Source organism: Ovis canadensis, chromosome 13, assembly GCF_042477335.2.
Source record: "Ovis canadensis isolate MfBH-ARS-UI-01 breed Bighorn chromosome 13, ARS-UI_OviCan_v2, whole genome shotgun sequence".
NCBI classification, from domain to species: Eukaryota; Metazoa; Chordata; class Mammalia; order Artiodactyla; family Bovidae; genus Ovis; species Ovis canadensis.
In genome coordinates, this window is record NC_091257.1 from 86,061,675 (window position 1) to 86,082,576 (window position 20,902).

At 50.1% G+C, this 20,902-nt stretch overlaps 1 protein-coding gene across 8 annotated transcripts in view; it reads right to left on the reverse strand.

Annotated features, from left to right (window-relative positions):
- Nucleotides 1–20,902, reverse strand: part of PTPRT (protein tyrosine phosphatase receptor type T) — a 1,160,687-nt gene that overhangs the window by 7,250 nt on the left and 1,132,535 nt on the right. For all 8 annotated transcript variants that reach the window (XM_069548590.1, XM_069548586.1, XM_069548589.1 and 5 more), the window contains 3 exons: nucleotides 19,950–20,099; nucleotides 18,316–18,489; nucleotides 14,731–14,862 (listed from right to left, as the gene is read on the reverse strand). In XM_069548590.1, the coding sequence (XP_069404691.1) occupies nucleotides 14,731–14,862; nucleotides 18,316–18,489; nucleotides 19,950–20,099 (456 nt within the window). The remainder of the gene's footprint in view (nucleotides 1–14,730; nucleotides 14,863–18,315; nucleotides 18,490–19,949; nucleotides 20,100–20,902) is intronic.

Here is a 20,902-nt window from a genome sequence, read left to right on the forward strand (position 1 = left end):
GCAGTGGTGTGGGTGATGCTCAGCTGGGTGATGGGTGGGCAGATGTGGTGTCTAAGCTGTCAGAGATCATCAGGGCCTCCCCCAGCCTGTGATGCTGCACCTAACCAAGCTGTAGGAGATGGGAGTGGGAATGAGGAAAGCCAGTGCACTGTTCCCAGTGGCCTTTGGGGGGCTGGGAAAGGATCCTCATCATGTAAGAAATGTCCTCTAAGGTTCAGCTCAAGACCGTCCTGTGTCCAAGTGCTGGGGTTGTGCCTCAGTGGGTACCACCATTTTGGCCTGTGAATGCAGTTAGCAAAAGGTTAATGGGGCTCCTGGTTGAAGCACCCTGGGTTCAAATCCCAGCCCTGTCACTCTCTAGCTGAGTGACTTGGCCAAACCTTTAGCTTCTCCAGGTTAAGTGATGAATGGCTGTGAACCTGAATGTGCCTACTTAGCACAAGAATCTGTGACTAGTGAGCACTCAATGGGAGCTGTAATTATTAGGTGGTGTGGGAGAGGGTCACTCAAAACAAGATGGCTAAAGTAAAGGGTCTTTTCCTTTCCACTTAGCAGCCTGTATGAAAGTTTCTCTTTAGGATAATACTCAAAGGACTGCCCCTGTGAAAATTCCTGACCAGCCAGCCTGATGGAGCAGCAGGGACAGATGGTAGCTGGGATAGGTTCTGGGAACTGTTCTGCATGTCAAAGGGGAGAGGCCTGTGGGTTGTTCTGGAGAGGGACCCAGGGATGGAAGAGGAAAAATAGGAGCATAAGAGAGCCAGTGAAAGGGCTGAAGGTGAGTCAGGGTGTCATCTAACTGCCCCTGCTCCTAAACATTAAGTAAATTTATAACAACATCCTCACAGGCCATGCATTCACAGGCCAAAATGGTGGTACCCACTGAGCCACAACCCCAGCACTTGGACACAGGACGGTCTTGAGCTGAACCTTAGAGGACATCTCTCACTTGATGAGGATCATTTCCCAGCATGCTCAGTGTGCATGGCTTTCTTGTAGACGTGAGCAAGAAGCTGAACTTTGCTCCCTTGGTGACTTAAGAGTGGAGCTGAGGCCAGACCATGACCATCAACAGTTTATAGGACAGCAACTCAGACAGTGGTGTAGAAAGACCCTGAACTCCTCTCCTCAGCACACCAAAATCACAACTATCTGCAGAACCACCACCAGGGAAAAAGACTGGGACCTACCAGAAAGATCTTCTACAGCTAGACACAGAGAAGGACTCACAATGAAAAGAGGCAGAATGGGTGAACTTGGGATATAATCAGATCCCATACCCACAAACTGGAGAATAATTATACTCTAGAGGTTCTCTCACTGCAGTGAGAGTTCTGAGTCCCATGTTGGACTCCCCAGCCTGAGGGTCTGGGAAGACAATCCCCCAGGGCATTTGTCTTTGAAGGCCAATGGGGCTTGATTGGGAGTCCCACAGGACTGGAGACCTCAGTCGTAAAGGGTCCACACACAATCTCACATGCACTGGGTTGCAAGGCCAAAGGAGGGTGGCAGCCATCCTGGGGAACATTCTGTTGTGTGAACACTGCTGCTGCCATCCTGGCTCATCAACCCCACTCAAAAGCCTGTAGATGCCAGTGCACCTCAGGCCAAACAAGTGAACAGGTGAGGACACAGACCCATCCCTTTTTCCGCAGGAAACCCAAACTGGCTTCTAGACCAGTCTCACCTGTGAGGGGACAAACACCAGATACAAGAAAACTATGCTCTCACAGCTTGTGGGCCCTGCTGTGACCCTACCCACTAGCAGGCCAACACAAGCTTTGGGGTACCCAGAACCCTATACCCAACTGTGTCAGGCACTGCGCCCTCCCCTCCCCCGGCCTCAAACTTGAAAGAAGCTTGGGCATCCCTGGGCTCTGCAGCCAGGAACTGGCTCTGCCAATGGGTAGGTAACAGCCTGAGAATTTTCAAGACCCTGACTCCAGCCACCAGTGAGCCAGCACTAGCCCAGAAGACCCCCTAGGGTTCTGTTGCCTCATGACTAAATAGGCTAACTAGCAGCTAGTGAGGACAGTTTAAGAGACCTCTGGGACAACACTGAGTGCATTAATATTCACATTATAGGGATCCCAGGAGGAGGAAAAAAGAGGGCATGAGAAAATATTTGAAGACACAATAGCTAAACACTTCCCTAACCTTGGAAAGGAAACAGTTAACACCAGTCTAGGAAGAGCAGAGCCCCTGCAGCACTAACCCAAAGAGGAACCATCAAGGCATGCTGTAATTCAAATGACAAAAAGAGTGTTAACACCCGCAAGGGAAAGACAGCAACAGAAAGGAAGTTCCTATGAGGCCGTCAGCTGACTTTTCTGCAGAAACTCTGCTGGCCACAAGCGAGTGGCATGACGTATTTAAAGCGATAAAGGGAAAAACCTGCAGCCAAGAATACTTTGCCCAGCAAGGTTGTCATTCAGATTTGATGGCGAATGCAAAAACTTTACAGACAGCCAAAACCTAAAAGAGATCAGTGTCATCAAACCAGCTTTACAACAAATGTTAGAGTCTCTAGGAGAAAAAGAAAAGGCCACAACAAGAAACAAGAACATCACAAAATGCAAAAGCTCACCAGTAAAGGCAAACATACACAAAGGTAGGCAGTCAGCCCCACACAAAGCCATTAGGGAGGGTAAAAGTAGTGAAACCATCTATATCCATAATAAGCAGTTAAAAGATACACAAAGCAATATAAAATATATCAAAAACAGTAGTCACGAGGGGAGGAGAGTACAAATGTAAGGTTTTAAAAGTGCATTTGAAATCAAGGGATCGACTTAAAATAATCACATATAGACTATTAAATAAACAGCGCCTGCTACTGCTAAGTCACTTCAGTCGTGTCCAATTCCTAGCGACCCCATGGACTACAACCCACCAGGCTCCTCCACCCATGGGATTTTCCAGGCAAGAGTACTTGAGTGGGGTGCCAGCGCCTTCTCCAATAAAAAGCACATAGTAACCACAAACCAAAAATCTATAATATATACACACAAAAAAGAAAGAGTCCAAGCGTAACACTAAAGACAGTCATCAAATTATGAGAGGAGAGAACCAAAGAAAAGGGGGGGGAAAAGCCAACAAAAGCAAATCCAAAACAATTAAAAAGGCAGTAAAAACATATATATTGATAATTACCTTAAATGTAAATGCACTAAATGTTCTAACCAAAAGGCACAGACTGAAGGCATACGAAACAAGACTCCTATACCTACTGCCTACAAGAGACTCCCTTCCGGTCGAGAGACACACACAGACTAAAAGTGAGGGGATGGAAAACAGTATTCCACACCAATGGAAATCAAAAGAAATCCAGAGTAGCAATACTTAACATCAGACAAAATACTTTGAAGACTGTTACAATACACAAAGAAGGGCACAACATAATGATCAAGGGGTCAATCCAAGAAGAATATCCAACAGTTGTAAATATGCACCCAACTCAGAAGCATCTAAGTATAACACAAATATGAACAGACACAAAAGGAGAAACTGGCAGTAACACAATAACTGGGGGGGGGGGGGCTTTAACATTCCCGTCAAGGGGCAGATGCTACAGATAGAAAATCAATAAGGAGACATAGTCCTTAAATGACACCTTAGACCAAATGTATTTAATTAACATGCAGAGAGCATTCCATCCAAAAGCAGCACAACATACATTATATTCAAGTGCCTGTGGAATGGTCTCCTGCATTGCAGGCAGATTCTTTACCAGCTGTGCCACACGGGAAGCCCAGGATAGAGCTCCAGGATAGAGCACACGCTAGACCACAAACAAACTCAGTAACTTTAAGAAAGTTGAAATCATATCAAGCATTTGTTCCCACCACCACACTATGTGAGACTAGAAATCAACTAGAAGAAAAACTGCAAAAAACGCAAGCACATGGAGGCTAACTAATATGCTCCTAAAGAACCAATGGGTCACCGAAGAAAAGAAGAGGAAATAAATAAATAGAGAAAAAGGAAAAGAAGATGGTCCAAAACTTATGGGACCCAGAAAAAAGCAACACTCAGAGAGTGGTTTATAGCGATATACACTTAGCTGAGAAAACAAGAACAATCTTAAATAAACAAGCTAACCTTATAGCTAAAGAAGCTAGAGAAAGAAGAACAAACCCCCAAAATTATCAGTAGGAGAATGAAAGAAACCATAAGGATCAGAGCAGAAATAGAGACTTAAATTTTCAATGAAACCAAAGCTGGTTTTTTTGAAGAGATAAAACTGGTAAAACTTGGGCCAGACTCATCAAGGAAAAAAAAGAAAAAGGGAGATGGCCCAAATCAAAATCGGAAATGAAAAAAGTTACAACTGACACCACAGGAATACAAAGGATCCAAAAAAAAAAATTACTAGGAACAATAACACGCCAATAAAGTGTACAACCTAGAAGAAATGGCCGAATTATTAGAAAGGTGCAATCTCCCAAGACCGAGCTAGGAAGAAACAGAGTATGAACAGACCGGTTACCAGTAATGAAATTGAGGCAGTAATTAAACGCCCAGCAAACAGAATTCCAGGACCAGATGGCTTCACAGTTGACTTTTACCAAACATTTTAGAGAAGAATTTAATATCTGTCCTTCTGAAACTATTCAAAAAACCTGCAGAAGAAGGAAAACTCCTGAACTCATTCTATAAGGGGAGCATCATCTTGATAAAAACCAGACAAAGATATCACAGAAGACAAAAAACACTCAGTTCAGTATCACTGATTAAATGTATATGCAAAAATCCTCAACAAAATACTAGTAAACCCAATCCAATGATACATTAAAGGGATCATACACCATGATTAAGTAGGATTTATCTCAGGGATGGAAGGATGTGTTTTGATATCTGCAAGTCAATCCGTGGGATACACCACGTAAACACCTGAAGAGAAGAAACCACATGATCATCTCAGTCGATGCAGAAAAAGCTTATTCAACACCCCCACTTATGATAAAAACTCTCCAATAAGTAGGCATAGAAGGAACATACCTCAACATAATAAAGGCCGTATAGGACACACCCACAGCTAACATCACGCTCAGCAGTGAAAACCTGAGAACATTTCCTCCAAGGTGAGGAACAAGACAAAGCCCACTCTTTCCACACTTACTCAACACAGTGTTGGAAATCGTAGCCATGGCAATCAAGAGAAGAAAAAGAAAATCAAAACTGGAAAGGAAGAAGTAAACACTGTCACTGATTGCAGATGACTATGTGGTCTCACCTACAGGTGGAATCCAAAAAATACAACAAGCTAGTGAATGTAACGAAAAAGAAGTCTCACAGACATACAGAACAAACTACTGGTTACCAATGGGTGGGGGAGTGGGAGGGTCCAAGTGCTGGGTGTAAGATAGGCACAAGGATGTATTATGGGGAATCTAGCCAGCATTTTGTAATAACTGCAAACGGAAAATAACCTTTAAAATTCTGTAAGTTGATTTGTACCATTGTTTTTTAGATTCCATGTATACGTGATATAATACGATATTTGTCTCTCTCTGGACTCGCTTCACTCAGTATGACAGTCTCTGGGCCCATCCGTGCTCCTGCAAATGGTGTTATTTCATTCTTTTTGATGGCTGAGTAATAACAGAAAGAGTCACAAACATAGAAAACAGCTTATGTATGAAGGGGTCAAGGGCAGGAGGGATAAATTGGGAGACTGACGTTATATACACTACTGTATATCAAATAATAACTGATGAGCACCTACTGATCAGCACCTACTGATGAGCACCTACTGATGAGCACCTATTGATGAGCACAAGGAACTCTACTCAGTACTCTGTAATGACGTATATGGAAAAAGAATCTAAAACAGAGTGGATATGTGTGTGTGTATAAGCGATTCACTTTTGCTGTATAGCAGAAACTAACACAACATTGTAAATCAACTACATTCCAATAAAATTAAAATATTTCACCCAAAAAAGTTACAGAAAAAATTTAGATTTACAAAAGAAACAAACGGTTACAGAAACTTGGGGAGAAGAGTTTATGGTTTCTTCAGGCCCTGGAAATAGGGATTTCAAAGAAGCCCACTTGCTTCTTTAAACCCACCAGGACCCAGCTAACCTGGGGTCACAGGTACACTCAGACACTTTGGTATTCTATTCCTTAGATGGTTTTGAAGTGGCTGTGTCTCCACGGTAGAGTCCCTAGCCCAGCCTCTTCCTACCTGGATCCCAGGGCTCGCCTCTCTTTCTTACCCATCCCTCTTGGAGGGGTGGTGCTGTCTGCCCATAGGGAGGGCCTCGCCACTGCAAATGCACTCGGGAGGGCTGATGACCACACCTGGGGGGCCGGGGAGGGAAGCTGGTGCAGCACAGCTGCTGCTGATTTTGAAATGGCTGCGCTTCTCTTGGAAAACCAGAGGGACTTCTGCTGTTCATTGTCAGAACAAGTTAAACCAAGCGAAAGTCATGAAGCCTGTGTGGACAGTCCTGGAACAGCTGCCATGCATTATTCCACCTAGTGACCTCCACTGCTGCCTGGGCCATGGAAAGATGTCCTACGGGGGTGCGTGTTCACACGTGAAATCTAACAGACATGAAGGTCGCCTCTCAGTCAGACATCATTTTCTTGCTGATGCAATCAGAAAGCTTGTTAGTCGCTGAAATAAACATGTTCTGATGATTTAAATCTAGCAATATGGGCCTATTTTTGGAATAAACAATCCTCAAGTGTATTTCTGTGCACCTCAGTTATGACTTTCATTAATTAATAAGTACTTTGATAAAATGGAAAAGCCAAGTAATACAGCTTCCAGAAATGAAAGCCTATATTATCAACATCCTTGTGATCCATAAGAGGGAATCAAATCCCAGGCCACCTAAAGGTGAAATGAATTACTAGTATTTTTAAGAGGAAAGTATGTTACCTAAATTGGTTTTGAAATTCAGATAAGCAATGATGAAACTTCCTAAAATAAATTCCACAAAGAGAGCAAAACATATTATTGGGTTTAATACTGTGGCCAGTAAGGAAGAGAGACCGTTAGGGACGAGGAGGATGTGAGGGCGGGGTGGGGAGAGAAAAGCACCGGGGCCGTAATCAGAGCACATGCGCCTCTCCTCCTCCGTCCACCTCGCCATTCACAAGAGAAATACTGCAACTCCATGCAGTAGGTGGAAACTCACTCATGATGGGTGCATCAGAGCTTGTTTCTGGGAAGGAAGGAGGGAGTTTAGGAAAATGTCTACAGAGGAAGGTAGGGTGGGTGGAAGGCAAAGGTTCAGAAAGAGATAGAGAGATGGCTGAATTCCTCAGCTTAATAAGGGAACGGCTTTGGGGGGAGGAGGGGTGGAAGATCGGGAGGAGGGAGAGAGAGGGTAGAGGGAGGAAAAAAGTGGTTTGGGCAACAGGGTTGGGGGAAGACATGCTGCCGGCCAAGCGTGAGGAGCGAGGTGGGGTTTAAGAATGAGGACGTGTCAGACTTCCCTGCTGGGCCAGTGGTTGAGAATCTGCCTGCCAATGCAGGGGACATGGCTTTGATCCTGGGTCTGGGAAAATTCCACATACCTTGGGGCAACTAAGCCCATGTGCCCTCGAGCGGTGCTCCACAACGAGAGAGGCCACTCTAATGAGAAACCCATGCACCGCAACTAGAGGGAGCCCGCACAGCCTCAAACTACAACCCAAACGGAAGGGACAAGGATGCGCGATGTTCAGCCTTCAGCCATGGGCTCCGCTGGGACATGAACCCCACGCTGCTGCCAGTAGAGGCTGAGCTGGATCTCAGAAGTGGACGTGAACACAGAACCCCCTTGGGATGCCCGGAAATCCTGGGGGTGCACAGTGGGCTTTCCCACACAATGGGGAAAAGAAAACAAAGCCTATCTGATGTAAACCTTCAAAGATAGAGTGGGTTTGGCTGCTATCTGAGGTACACGAGTTTCACAGGTGATAACATCGAGACTTCGACAAGTTAAGAGACTGGCTTAAGGTGACATGGCAAGTGCGTGGCAAGGCTAGAACTTGAACTCAGGTCTCTTGACCCCTGACTCCTTATTCTTCTGTTCCAGTGGGTTTAGAGACAGAGATATGGCCCCTTGCAAAGGTCAGACCTGGGACTTGCAGAGACAGACTTGGGGGTTATGTGTATTTTGGTGGCATGTGAGGCTGTGTTTTTACAAGCTGAGATAAAAATGGGGCTAGAAGTGCTTGCTATTTGCCTTCCAGGCACAATGACAGGAAAAGACATCTCTGAAACATCACCTCCGCTTTTCTCCTGGGAGGATGACAAGCTTGCCTCTCTCACTTCTAGAAGCTCGGTGGGAATGCATGTCCTCGGCGCCCATCCCCTCACCTTTGCACCCAGATTTGCATCACATGAAGTCTCAGATTTCCCCCGGTGGGAGTTCAGAACTGCGATGCAGCTCTTACACAAGCTGGGGCTCTTGCTTGCTTTAAACTGAGACATATTCCTTCCTGCTCCATATACCCAGGTACCAGCAAGCCGGTGCTTATCAGATCCCGAGGCCCTGGAAGCCCTGTTGTTTAGATGGTGGTGAAAGTCTTCACCATCCCTGGCAGAGGGCCCTGGGCCTGGGTCGGGGTGGCTGTGGGAATCTGGACAAAGCCTGCCTGGGCCTCAGCTTCCTGACCTGCAAAATGAGAGGAAGGGGGCCTGGTCAGACCAGCGGATTCCATAGTGATGGCCGTGAAGTTGGCAGGAACAGCCCAATGAGCTATCTCCAAGGTCTTCAAAAGCCAAAGGGGGGTCACACCATTGTCCTCATGGAGGACACCAAGACTGGTTTTAGAGCACCTGATTGTCTTAGAGCTACAGTCTGCAGATCAGAGGTTCATTGAGACCCTTTTGATTGTGGAAAAGATACAGGAAGATGAACAAATTCTTAACTAGTAAATACAGTTTGGAAAATAAAGGCTTACAGAGTGGCAGGTCTTTGGAGGGAAGACATAGGAAATACTGTAAGGTGTTTATAAAATCTCTAAGATTTCAGCGAGGTGAAGTGTACTCCCTAGAATTAGTGACAAGTAAAATACTGCGAGGCTCGGGGGGGTCCTCAAGCAGAGCGAATATAATAAGTGAGCAGAACATTCGAGCATGCCAAAGCCCCATGAGTCTGAGCAAATTCTGGGAGACAGTAAAGGACAGGAAGCCTGGTGTGCTGCAGTCCACAGGGCTGCAGAGTCGGACGTGACTCAGTAACAAGAAAAGCCCCAGCACGTACTCTGTGGAAACAAGAGAAGTGAGGCTGGGGCCTGGTGACCCCACACCTGCCTCCGGGCTGAGGGGGGGTGTGCTGGTCATCCCCTGCTGGTTCCTCCCGTGCTCCCCACAGCACTTGGGGGCAGTGGGACAGGCTGCCTGGACCTGGCTCTCCCATCCCTTTTGCTTCCAGTTCAGCTTCTCCCTGTGGCTTGAGGGTCCTGGCGTCATGGTTTCAGCTGAAGATGTCTCCAACCTGTCTGATGCCCAAGGGAGTTTGGGAGGCAGACATTACTTCACTAGGCCAGCCGCTCCATGGGTAATGGGGATTGTTTTGTGCCTGTTTTGTGCACTGCTGTGTCTAGCATAGTGTTCAGCACATGGAAGGTTCACCATAAATGTATGTTGACGAGCGCCTGATTGAGTGTGGCTCAGAAAGCCTGTTCCTGGACCTTAAGAAACCCCCCTCTGGCTCTGCAAGCCTCCTGCTGCTGGAGGGATGGTCATCTGCCTTCTTCTTGGCTCTCCCACCCTGCTCCTGATGGACCCTGACTCAGACATGGATTTCTCCAGCTCAAGCCGCAGTCCCGTACCCCAGGCTGATTCTGGATTTCCCGGGATTTCAGTCTCATACTCTGTGCGGGCTCTGACCCCCACACCTCCAGGTCTGAATTTCTGTTTTCAGTTTTGCTGTCTTAGCTTCCCAGGGCAGCTATACTGAATGACTACACATGTAGTAGCTTAGAGCCACACAAATTTCTTAACTGGGGGTTAGAAGTCTGAAATGAGTCTTACAGGGTTAAAGTCGAGGTGTCAGCTGAGCTGTCTGTGTTCCTTTCTGGCGTCCCAGGGGAGAGGCCAGTCCTCATCTCCTCTTAGCAGCTGCCAGCATCCCTCAACTTGTGGCCCCATCACTCTAATTCCTACTCCCATCACCACGATCTGTTCCTGACTCTCATCCTCCTGCGTCCTGAAAGACTCTAACAGTAGACCCACCTGGATAACCCAGGGTAACCCAGGACAATCCACGTATTTCAGGATCCTTAACTTCACCATATCTGCAAAGTCTTGCTGACCATGTAAGATAACAAGTTCACACATTTAGGGATTTGGATGTGGACATCTTCAGGGTGGGGCAACAGTCTGCCTACCACATGGACCCTGCCCACAGCGGGGCACTGAGGATTTCCTGAGCTTTCTGAACCACATGGTGGGTGCAGCCTGGCCATGAAGAGGGCATCTCTCTGGTGTCTGCTCCCCATGGATTCTGGTCTAACTGTAGAGCCCACAGAGATGGAAGAGATCTTGTCAATGTACTGGGTGTGATTGAAGAGGTTCTGCCTGACCTGCCCATCAGAAACCAGAACATCATTTGCTAGATGTTGTGGTTAAGATACTGCCAGACTAATCTGACCACAGCCCTTTGGAGTCCCAAAGAGTTTTTTTTTAAAAAAAAAATCTCTAAGATCAATGAAATTGCTTTGGGAGTCTTTATCTCAAGCCCCCACTGCTCATAATTATCTTTGAACAGCAGCCACTATGGAGAATGGAAAGACCTGTGGCTGGGGGTGGCTGGCTCAATGCCATGGTATAGGATTCTGAGCGGAAGCAGACAGATTTGACCAGTGGTGCAAGAAAATAAAGCACTTGGGAATCTCATCCTCTGCACTACCTTATTTTGCTACAAAGTACAGAGAGTCAGCAACACATGCCCTTACCAGTTGGTCTAGTCAAACCTCAAGATGTGGCACTGGTCCTCTCGGGAGCGATCTAACAGAGCTCGGGACCCGGGGCAGACCTGTCCTTGTTGCCGGACTGGCCAGAGCCACCATGGGCTGCCTCGGCGTGGGCACGCTGGCGACAAACGTGGATGCCACTTCAAAGCACCGCCCCGCCAGGTGCTGAGGGCGGCTTTTCTGACGCTCACGCTGTGTCATTGTTTTATTTTCGCAAGGCGCCCAGCTGTTGTGGTGATGATATTTATATCAATAAGTGCTCCATTCATCTGCTGATTTCAGGGGAGGCTTGCCAGCTGCATATGGCAGCCAACCTCAGGGCACTTCTGAGCCCGATGTCTGTGCATTTAGAGACTCAGCTCTCAAAGCCTGCACCGACAGCTGGGGCTGAAAGATCTTCATTCACTCGAGAGCCACCCTTGAACAAGGGGGTCCTACAGCCAGTGACCTCGCCCCTCTTGCTTTCTTAAATATCCAGAAGTGAGGTGCTTTGAAACTGCTCCTCTGTGCCTGGCCTCTGGTTTTGCAAAAAGAATTGTTGGAAGAAGGGCCCTGCTTCCCTCATGCTGTCATGGGTTCATGTGTCACTCTTAGGCAAAGGAATAGGGTGGTGATGCCTTCTGACTCTGGAACTCTGCAGGGGTCTTTGTTCTATGGGAATCTGTTATATTTCATGCTTATCTCAGATCCAGACCTTCCATTGTTTGGGTCCTAAACTGTGGTGTCATCCTTGCTTCCTCTCTCTCTCAATCCAGCAGGATATTTTGTTGGGCTTAGGTCCAGGATATACCCAGAGTCCACTCTGTTGCTACTGCCCAGGCTCAAGCCAGCATCACCTGTCACCTGGAGCACAGCAGGGGCCTCCTCTCTGTCCTCTGCTTCCACCCTTAGCAGCCACCCTCCCCCTTTCTGGCAACTTTCACCACAGTAGCCAGAGAGAAGCTGTGTTAAAAAGTCAAATTACTTTTCCAAGTCCCTCCTCCACTCAGAACTTGTCGATGGCTTCCCATTTCTCTCAGAGTAAACTCACAAATCCTTCCTGTGGCCTCAGCCCGCCAAGGCCCCCAGGACCCGGCCCTGCTGTCTCTCTCTCGCTGGCTGCTGCGCTGCCCCAGGTGCAGTGGCCTCATCTGCCCCTCCATCATACACCCCTGGTGCGGGTCGTCCCCCTGCTTGGGATGCTCTTCCCTGAGATGGGCACGGGGTGCATTCTTGTACCTCCTCGAGCTCTGTGCTCAGCTGTGACCTTCTCAGTGCAGCCCACCTTCATCACTCAATTACAGGTGCAGCCCGTGCCCCAAACCAGCCTCATCCCTGCCCTCTTATCTTTCTTTTTCTGCACACTTGTTACCTGTAACATGTAATGAAGGCCGTTACAGAGTGCCTGCTATTTACTGCCTCCCCTGCTTTAGAATACAAGTTGCACAAGAGATGGGCATTTTCTGTTTTGCTTTCTCTGTCATGTTAATCCAAGCACCGAGAACAGCTTCTGGCAAATAGCAGCTACTCGACAGATGTGGACGGAACGAGTGGACGCTCTCCTGAAGAAACGACTCCTGCGTGCACGTCCCAAGTTGTGCTCAGCTCTGTCCCCACTACAGCTGACCCTTGAGCAACACGGGTCTAATCGGCGCGGGTCCATTTTTATGCAGGTTTTTTTCAACAGTAAGTAATATGGTGCTACAAGATCTACAGTCCTAGGGTCGCGAAGAGTCAGACACGATTGAGCACGCACACAAAGGATCCTCAGTTGGTTGAGCCCATGGGATGCGGAATCGCGGATATGGCGGAACCTCGGAAGCAGGGTAACCACGGATATGGAGTGACCGTGAAGACAGAGGAGCTGCATCTCAGAGGAACCCTGTTCTTGGAGGACTGGCTATAAATTATAAGTGAATTTTTGCTTGCATGGATGATTGACACCCCTAACTTGAGCTGTTCAAGTTGTAATCAGCTCCCCTCCCTGTCTTCCCAAACTTCCTGCTGCCTCTCTCACTCCTCCCCACCGTCTCCATCTTGACCAGTCGCATCCCAGAGGCCTGAGGCCCACGCTAGAACCCCTGTCACCATCCATGACTCCTCATTTCTCTCTCTCATCCAACAGCTCCCTAAACCTGTAGACCTCAACCCTAGAAACCTCTCCACATCCGATCCTAATTCTCCTGCCTCCTCCCAGCCACTACCTCAGTTCAGGTCACCCCCTGCATCTTCTGCACGTTTACAACCACCCCCTCCCCAGTCTCCTGGTCTCCAGGTCCTGTTTTCAAACAGGAGTTCTGCCTCCGCCCCACACCTGCTTAAACTCTGCGGTGTCTCTCCTCCCTGCACAGTAAGGACTTTCCACTTGTGCTCCCAGGCATACCAGGGGCTCCACAAAAGCACCAGTGTGGCCAACTTTCCTGATTGGGCCTCAGGAAGCCCAAAGACTGGTGTGGGTGGAGCTCCCGACCCCACCCCTGCTTCATTGGGTCGTACCTGTTTCTAAGGTTGGGCGTGCATAAAAACTTCCATTCTCAGAAAGGATGCTATTGCTTACGGAGTAAAAGTCTGATGTTTACCATGCTGCAGGCCAAGACCCCCACTGCAAGGGCAGCCCTCTGCAAGCTGGCCTGGCTATATTTTTCAGCATCACCACCCTCGTCTCCTCCTGACATACCCCCCTGCCCCGCCACGCTGCCCCCGAAGCCGTCCTGCAGACAGGTGGACACGGTGACCCCACCAGGCCTTTGCCCTTGCTGTCCTGCTGTTCGGAACATCCCTTCCTGGCAATTTCATCCCCCACACGCAGGATCTCTGCTGCCTTCTTCAAGGCCAAAGTCACCTTCCTTCTGAAGTCTTCCCTCACCCTCTGGGCAGAATTAATTGCTCCCTGTTCCCGGCCAACAAGGCACTAGGTGGCTGACCTCTATTAGATCGCTGCCACATGAGGGGGGGACAGTTTGCTCATCTGACTCTGCGGCGGGACTGTGAGCTCCTGGAGGGCTGAGACCACAACGCAGGCCCATTTTTTCCCTCTCCCCACACCAGGCCTGCCCAAGGTGAGTGCTCATAGGGAGCCCTCTGAGTTACTCTGGGCTCTTTCGAGACAAGAGTAAGGGCATGGGATTGCTTTTGAAAACCCTCAAAGGCCATCATCACTGCCTCCACCCAGAAATGGCTGCCCTGCCATTGGGGTGTGAGCCCCAGAAGCTGCGCCACGACCCGTGTCTGATGTCCCAAGTATGGATATATACTGGAGGCACACGGTGCTTGCAGCTGACACACAGGCAAGGGAACTAAGGCCCGGAGGCTGCTGGGACACAAGGCTCACCCAGGACAAAGCCAGGCCTCGGTGGGGTGACTGGGGGCCAAAGGGCCCATGGTTCAAGCCCCAAGCTCTGTCAGGCTGCGTCAGAGAGCAGGGGAGTGGTCGACTGCGGCCAGGAGTCAGTCTGCAGGCCTGGAGGTACTCAGAGCTGGGGGAGGGGGCAGCCTTCTCTGCGCTGTGTGATTTAGAGCAAGGCTCTCACCAGCGCAGGGGAGGATGGAACAACAGAGTCTGGTCCTGGGAAGCTTGGGGGCTGGACAAAGCCCATAGGCAGGGGGAGTCACTGCTGGAATTGGGGTGGGGCACTGGCAGGGGATCTCCAGCGTCTGCCAGAAGTTGAGCAGACTGGCTTGGTGCTCCCTGCCAGACAGAGCCCACTGGAGGGCACCTGGGTTGGGCAGAGGCAGCAGAGGGCTGTCCCTCCAATCCCTGGGCACGGCTGCCCTAACACGCCTGAGCTCCCTGGCCGGGCCGGGCCGGGCCAGGCATTCTCTTACCTGGGCAGTGTCCAGCTCATTCAGCATCACCACAGAGGAGCAGTTATAATCGAACACCAGCCTCCAGAAGTCTGCCACGGTGTTGGGGAGAGGGTGTTGCGTGACCACGAAGGCGGCAGGCTGCTTGTGGCTCTGAAAAGAATGACACAGGCCTCGTGAAATATACACCCGTCAGCAATGTTCTGACGAGGAGGCAGCCCAGGAGGCTGCCAGAGGCCCCTGAGTCTGCCAGAGAGATGACACAAAGCCCCCGCCTCTTCTTATCTCTCGGTGCCCTGGTGGCAAAGGGGACCTTCTCGTAATGAACTCATTCTCCTCCCAACTCAGACATTTCATTGCCAAGGTGTCACTCGGGAGGGGGATTTTCCAAATAAATTATTTATGTCTTGGAGCTCAGCAAAGAATCACCATTACAATATGAAAGATCCTGGATGCATATTTGCTCTGCTGGCCAAAACACTTCCTGGGATAAAAGGGATATTTTGTGCCCCTGGGAGGGGAGCGTGGCTCAGTCCGGAGAGCCTCCTGAAGAGGCTCATGGTTCAAGAGGCTCACTTCTGCCCAAGGCTTGAATGAGGGCTGAGGTGGCCTGGCGGAAGGTGGGCATGGCGTCCTGTGAGCCAAAGGGGCAGTGAAGGTGCCCAGGTTTTAGAATCAGGCAGACCAGGTTCAAACCCAGCTTTGCCAGTTGCACATTAGAAACCACCCATTCATCCGTTTATCCAGCCAGCCATGCATTCATTCAAGCGCATTTATGGAGTGACTTTTTAAAATCAGTGCTGTGCACTGGCAAGCTATTAGATCGCTCCAGATCTCAGGTTCTTCAACTGGCAGATGGGATTCATAACTCCAAAGGCATGACTGTGGTACAGGCTGAAAAGATATGCAGATGAAAAGAGCAGCGATGAGCCAGCTCTGAGCCCACCGGCGGGCGGGAACATCCCTCACTTGGTTCTTCATCCTTGGCTTTAGTATCGAGGCCAACACACTAGATGCCCAGTACAGGTCCAGAAGCGACTGAAGAGACTCAGCCCTGGGTTACGGCTGGGGAACCAAGGCCCAGAGAAAATGGACTGGGTGAGTCTGGACTACATCTGAAGCGTTACCTGGGTGCTAGTTATTGCAGTATCCGTAAGAAGGTGTTTGAAAAGACTGGGGAGTGTCTTTGCTTGGTTAATGGTTTGTAGAACCTGAGAAGTAACCCATATTCTTAGCAAGCTTTCTTGAACTATGGTTTGTGCCTGTTTTCAGTGGAGCTACAAACCAGCAGGAGGATGGTGAGGGAAAGAGTTTGCACATTGCAACCAGGAAAAAATCCCTGGCAAAAAACTGCCAAATAGGAAACTTAAAGCACTTTCTATTGTTCTGTCGTCTCCTGGTGTCCTGGGAGCAAAGAAAATGCCTTGAAACTGTGGATGCCACAGATGCACTATGGGGTCTTGTCCCCAAGGGCCTTCTCCTACCACTGGGTCTAGCAGAACTGAATCTTGGAGAAATGAATACGGAGTTTCCCCCAAAGCCAGGCTTCAGCTGCAGACAGCTGGTCTGCAGACATTTCGAGACATGAGAAAGAATCTAGGCTTTGAGAGTCAAAAGTCTTGGGGTTCAGACCCCTGGCTCCACCCTTGCTGAGCTAGCTGACCTGCAGATAGTCATGGAAATGCTCTGATCTTCACTACCTCATTCTCTGACCATGGTAAGATGGGGACAATCATACCCAAATACAGGATGAGACAGTCCATGTCCAGGGTCTGACGTGCTCAGTGAATGTTAGTTTTCTTTCCTTTCTCCCTGTCTCTGTGATAAATGCTCTATTAGGCCAGCACGCCTGACAAAGCCTTATCTGAAAATATGTTCGAGATCCGTGCTCCTGCCGGGTTTCGGGGATCAGCCGGCAATCCATTTCATGGATAACATCATCCTTTACCAGGGGAAACATTAAAAATTAACCCAGAGGACTTCATATTTTTCTGCTAGGAGCAAAGCTGCCATGGTTACCAGATAATGCACAGACTGTGCTAGAATACAGATAAGGAGTTTTTTTTTTTTCCTCTAAGAAAGGCAAAGACCCCAGTGATGGCTCACAAGAGAAATGCCCTGTGGACAAAGAGAATACAATCAGCCTCAGAGCCTGGCAGAAGGCATTTGACTCCGGGGCAGCATCTAACCTACTAAGCAGAGGCCAGGAGCATGCTTGATCCTTGGAAGAGGAAGGCAGGGAGGGGGAGTTGGGACAAGTGGGAGACAAAGCTGGGAAGAGCTTGGAGGTGTGGGTGCACACCCGACCCCATCTCTCACCTCATGTGCGCACACATCTGCACATGTGTGTGCACACACACACGCACACACGCATGTACACGCACGCACGCACGCACGTGCACACACACCCACGCACACAAACACGCACAACTGAGCTTGGAAGACTCCAAGCTAAAGCCAGAGGTCTTCCCTCCACATCCACCTGTTTTATTGATCGAGCAAACAAGACTCCCTGCTTCTGGACCCAGAGCCAGGATTCCATGGAGGACCTGGGCACCCTGTGGGCACAGGCCGGGGAAGGCCCCCCAGAGCTGAGACAGGCACTGACTTCTAGTCATCCCTCTGCTTCCAACACTTAGGATGCTTGGGGAGAAAGTTCCAGAGAATCAGCGGATCAGAGAGTTGGTTGGCTTTGACCTCAGGAGAATGTACCCCATGTTCCTTCCTGTTCTAAGTAAGATGGAGGTTCATGTAGGCTGGATGGACTTGATTTCAGGCATAGATGAGAAGGGCCTGGAAGGCTTATGTTGGTTCTTGGTCTGGAATCTTGGGAGGCAAGATGTCTGTGTCTTACTGGATCAAGCAAACTGAGGGCAGGCTCGAGGAATAAATTCTGAAATGTAAGATAGGAGTCCTAGGTTCTGGCTCTGTGACTAGTGCTCTAGAGTCTTTGAGCGAGTCTTTCTCTCTCTGGCCTCAGTTTCCTTTGCTGGAAAGTGTGTGGATGAGACTGGATGATACACGCTTCCTTCCTGCTGCAAACATTTCTACACCCAGAACTGGAGGGGTGACAACCGGAAGTAGCTGGAGGACCCAGGAGAGGTGTGTTCGAGTCAGGAGCACAGACCCTCTAGGGGAGGAACACGACCCCTCATCCCAAACCAGGCCTTCTGGGACTTGACGCTGAGAAAGCAGGAGGCAGGGCCGCTAAGAGAACAGTAGGAACCTGGCTGGCACGCAGAATGTTTCCTGAGCTTCAGGCTGCCAGTCAGCTTATAGGTAGCAGGAAGGGGGACTGGTCAGGTCTGTGGCCTCACTGTCCCGTCATGGGACTCACTTTAAGCTTATGATCTATTCTTTCCAGGATCTTTATAAATGCAAAGCAGTTAAAAGCACAGCGCTTAGATACAGGTTTGTACCAGAGCCTTCAGGGGGAGAAATGTCTTTGGGACCAACAAGATCAGAAGGAGAGGCTGACTGGAGTCGGGGCGGGGGGTGGAGGGGGAGTCAGGGCCCATCCTCCCAGGCCGCAGTTGCCTCCCCCTCAGGAAGACGCTTTTCCAGGGAATGCCAGCCAGGAGCTTTCCCGGGCAGGGCTCAGCTTACGTCCATCAGTGCGGCGTTGATGTAGTTGCTGGATTCTCCATCCACCGAGATGAGGAAGGGCAGGCAGCGGTCCAGAGGCAGGACGTCCATGCTCCGATTCTTATCATGGTTCCGGGGCAGCAGTCCGATGCTGCAGTCCTCGGGCCGGACACGAGGAGTCACGATGTTGAGGGTCTGAGAGATGCAAAGCAGATTGGCAGCCATGGCTTAGACAGTCTCCCTTGAACAAACTCAGCCTGACCTCCCTCCATCGATCCTCCAAGCTTGCCCTCCAGACCCTTTCCCAGGACTGTTCTCGTCTGTGGTGACATTCTGTCTCTCCTCCTGGCTGATCTGGGCCCTGGGGGCTGAGAGCCTCTGCCAGGGGCTGGGGCATGCCTCTGCAGGGCCAAAATTTCAGGGATGGCATACCCTTGTGGGTACCCAGTCTCTGAACACCTGCCCATCATTTGACCTAAGTTACTCCTCTCAGCCATCCTGCATGAAACAGAGGTCACAAGGTGGGGCTTAGGGGTAGGGAATCCCATAATGACTTTTAAGCCTCACGTGAAGTGTCACAGACTGAGGGGAGGGATTTTGCCAGCATGCCCCTGAGACAGAATGTGTGAGAATGGAAGGATGCTTAGATGAGTTGCCCAGGATGGGTGAGGGACCCCCTGGGAGGGAGCCCCAGCATGTGCACAAAATTTCAGGGCTTATGTTTGGCAGAGTAAGTCCGGCAAGTGTGGGACCAGAACTGAATGGCCCCAACCAACAGACTAGATGCTCCGTGCAACACCAGGGCTCCGAGTGCCCCACCCTTCCCCATCAGCGCTCAGACTCTACTTGCAATCAACCGAGTCTGCTTGTTGGAAGCAGCCCTAGATACTGGCCAGGCTGGGGGATCTGCCCATGGAACCAGGGACCCGCGCTGGCCCCTTTAGTCCCGAAGTGTCCTTGTTCCCCCGCCTGTTCTCAGCTCCTGTGGCCCAGACGCGACCCTGACACTGACTTCGGGACAATGGGCTGGGCTCTGGTTTTGCCTCACTCCATGATTCAAGTGCAGGCCTCCAGACCGAAGCTGTCACCATCCTGGGCTCCAAGGGGCATCTGCTCTGCCCGAGCTGCGCCCCCAGGTGATGCTTTGCAAAGTTTAATGTGCACCTGAATCACCCGGAGATACTGTTAAATCACAGACTCTCGTTTAGTCGGGCCGGATGGGACCCAAGATTCTGCACCTCGAACAAGCTCCCAGGTGAAGCTGATGCCACTCATCTTGAGACCCCACTTTTGAATTGTGAGGGTCAAGGACAGAAATATTCAGACAACCTGAGTCCTTCCAGGGATGAAAGAGCATGAAATTCATACCTGTGTGTCTCCACCCAACCTGGACTAGAACTAAGTAAGACCTTAGTTCCAGAACACAGTGTTTTTTAATTAAAAAAAGAAAGAAAACAATAACCAGGTGTCGGCAGCCACTGAGTGACCGGCCGGGGAGTAGCTGCTCATGGTTGTGCATTTTCTGTTCTGAAATTCCTTCTCGGCTGCAGACACTGGAAGGATACAGACACAGCTGTTCCTGCAAGGGGTGTTCAGGGACTGAGCTCCGTGGCACTGAAGCTGGCTGGGTCATGGAGCCCGGGCTGTGCTCGTACCTGAAACTCGTCTTTGATCTGGCTGGAGTTGGTCTGGGGGTCCAGCCTGCTGATGTTGTAGTAGAGCGAGCGGAACTCGCACACCGGGATGGCCGTGTTGCCGCAGAGACACGCTTCCAGGATGGCGTCGTGCACGAACACATACTGTTCCTGCCGGGTGGAGCGGGCAGAGTCAGGGTACTGGGGGAGAAGCGGGGCCTGGCGCTTGCTGTCCACAGTCTGCCCTGCGCCTCTCAGGGGTGGGCGTGACTCACGCTGCAGAATCACTGTTTTCTGCCCTACGACCTAAAGGGCCAAGGGCTGTGTTTCCTGGTAGCTCTCTGGGCTGTGCTGGGTTTTGCTCCCTGTGTAAGAGTCCCTGTGTAAAATTAGAAACTTCTGGAAAGGGGCTAATTGTGTACAGCCCGGGGCCCATCCTTTCACCTCTCCCTATTGAAGGCTGCTCACTGCAAATCCTCCAAGGTTCATGCCGAGGGCCTTTATTTCTGGCCCTGGAGGGCACACCTGGGCTGTGCGTGCAGGACGAGCCAGCAGGCCTGAACAGATGCTGCCCTGGGAAGGAGGCCTCAAGCAATGCCAGGTGGAGACTTGGGGGTGCACGCCTGCGTTCCCTGTCTCTTGGATGGGAGACCTGAAGAGCTGCTCCTCACCATCTCATAGTTCCCCCAGCAGGACTGGGCTCCAGCTGTCCACAGGGTCAAACAGCTTGTAAAATACTTTCGCAGTGTTAAAGAGCCTGTCTTTCAGTTCCCCACTGGGATCGGCCCCCAGGTAAACCACTGGCACTCCACTCTTGGTCTCAGGCTCTGCTCCAGAAGCGCGGGTCACCCCTCTCTGCCAGCCCAGCAATTTGTGCCTGCCCCAACCCTTCTGGACACCATCCCCCTTCTCTACGCCTTCAAGGTCTCATTCCCTTGGGAGAGTCTGCTCCAAGCCCACCAGGCAGAAACTGG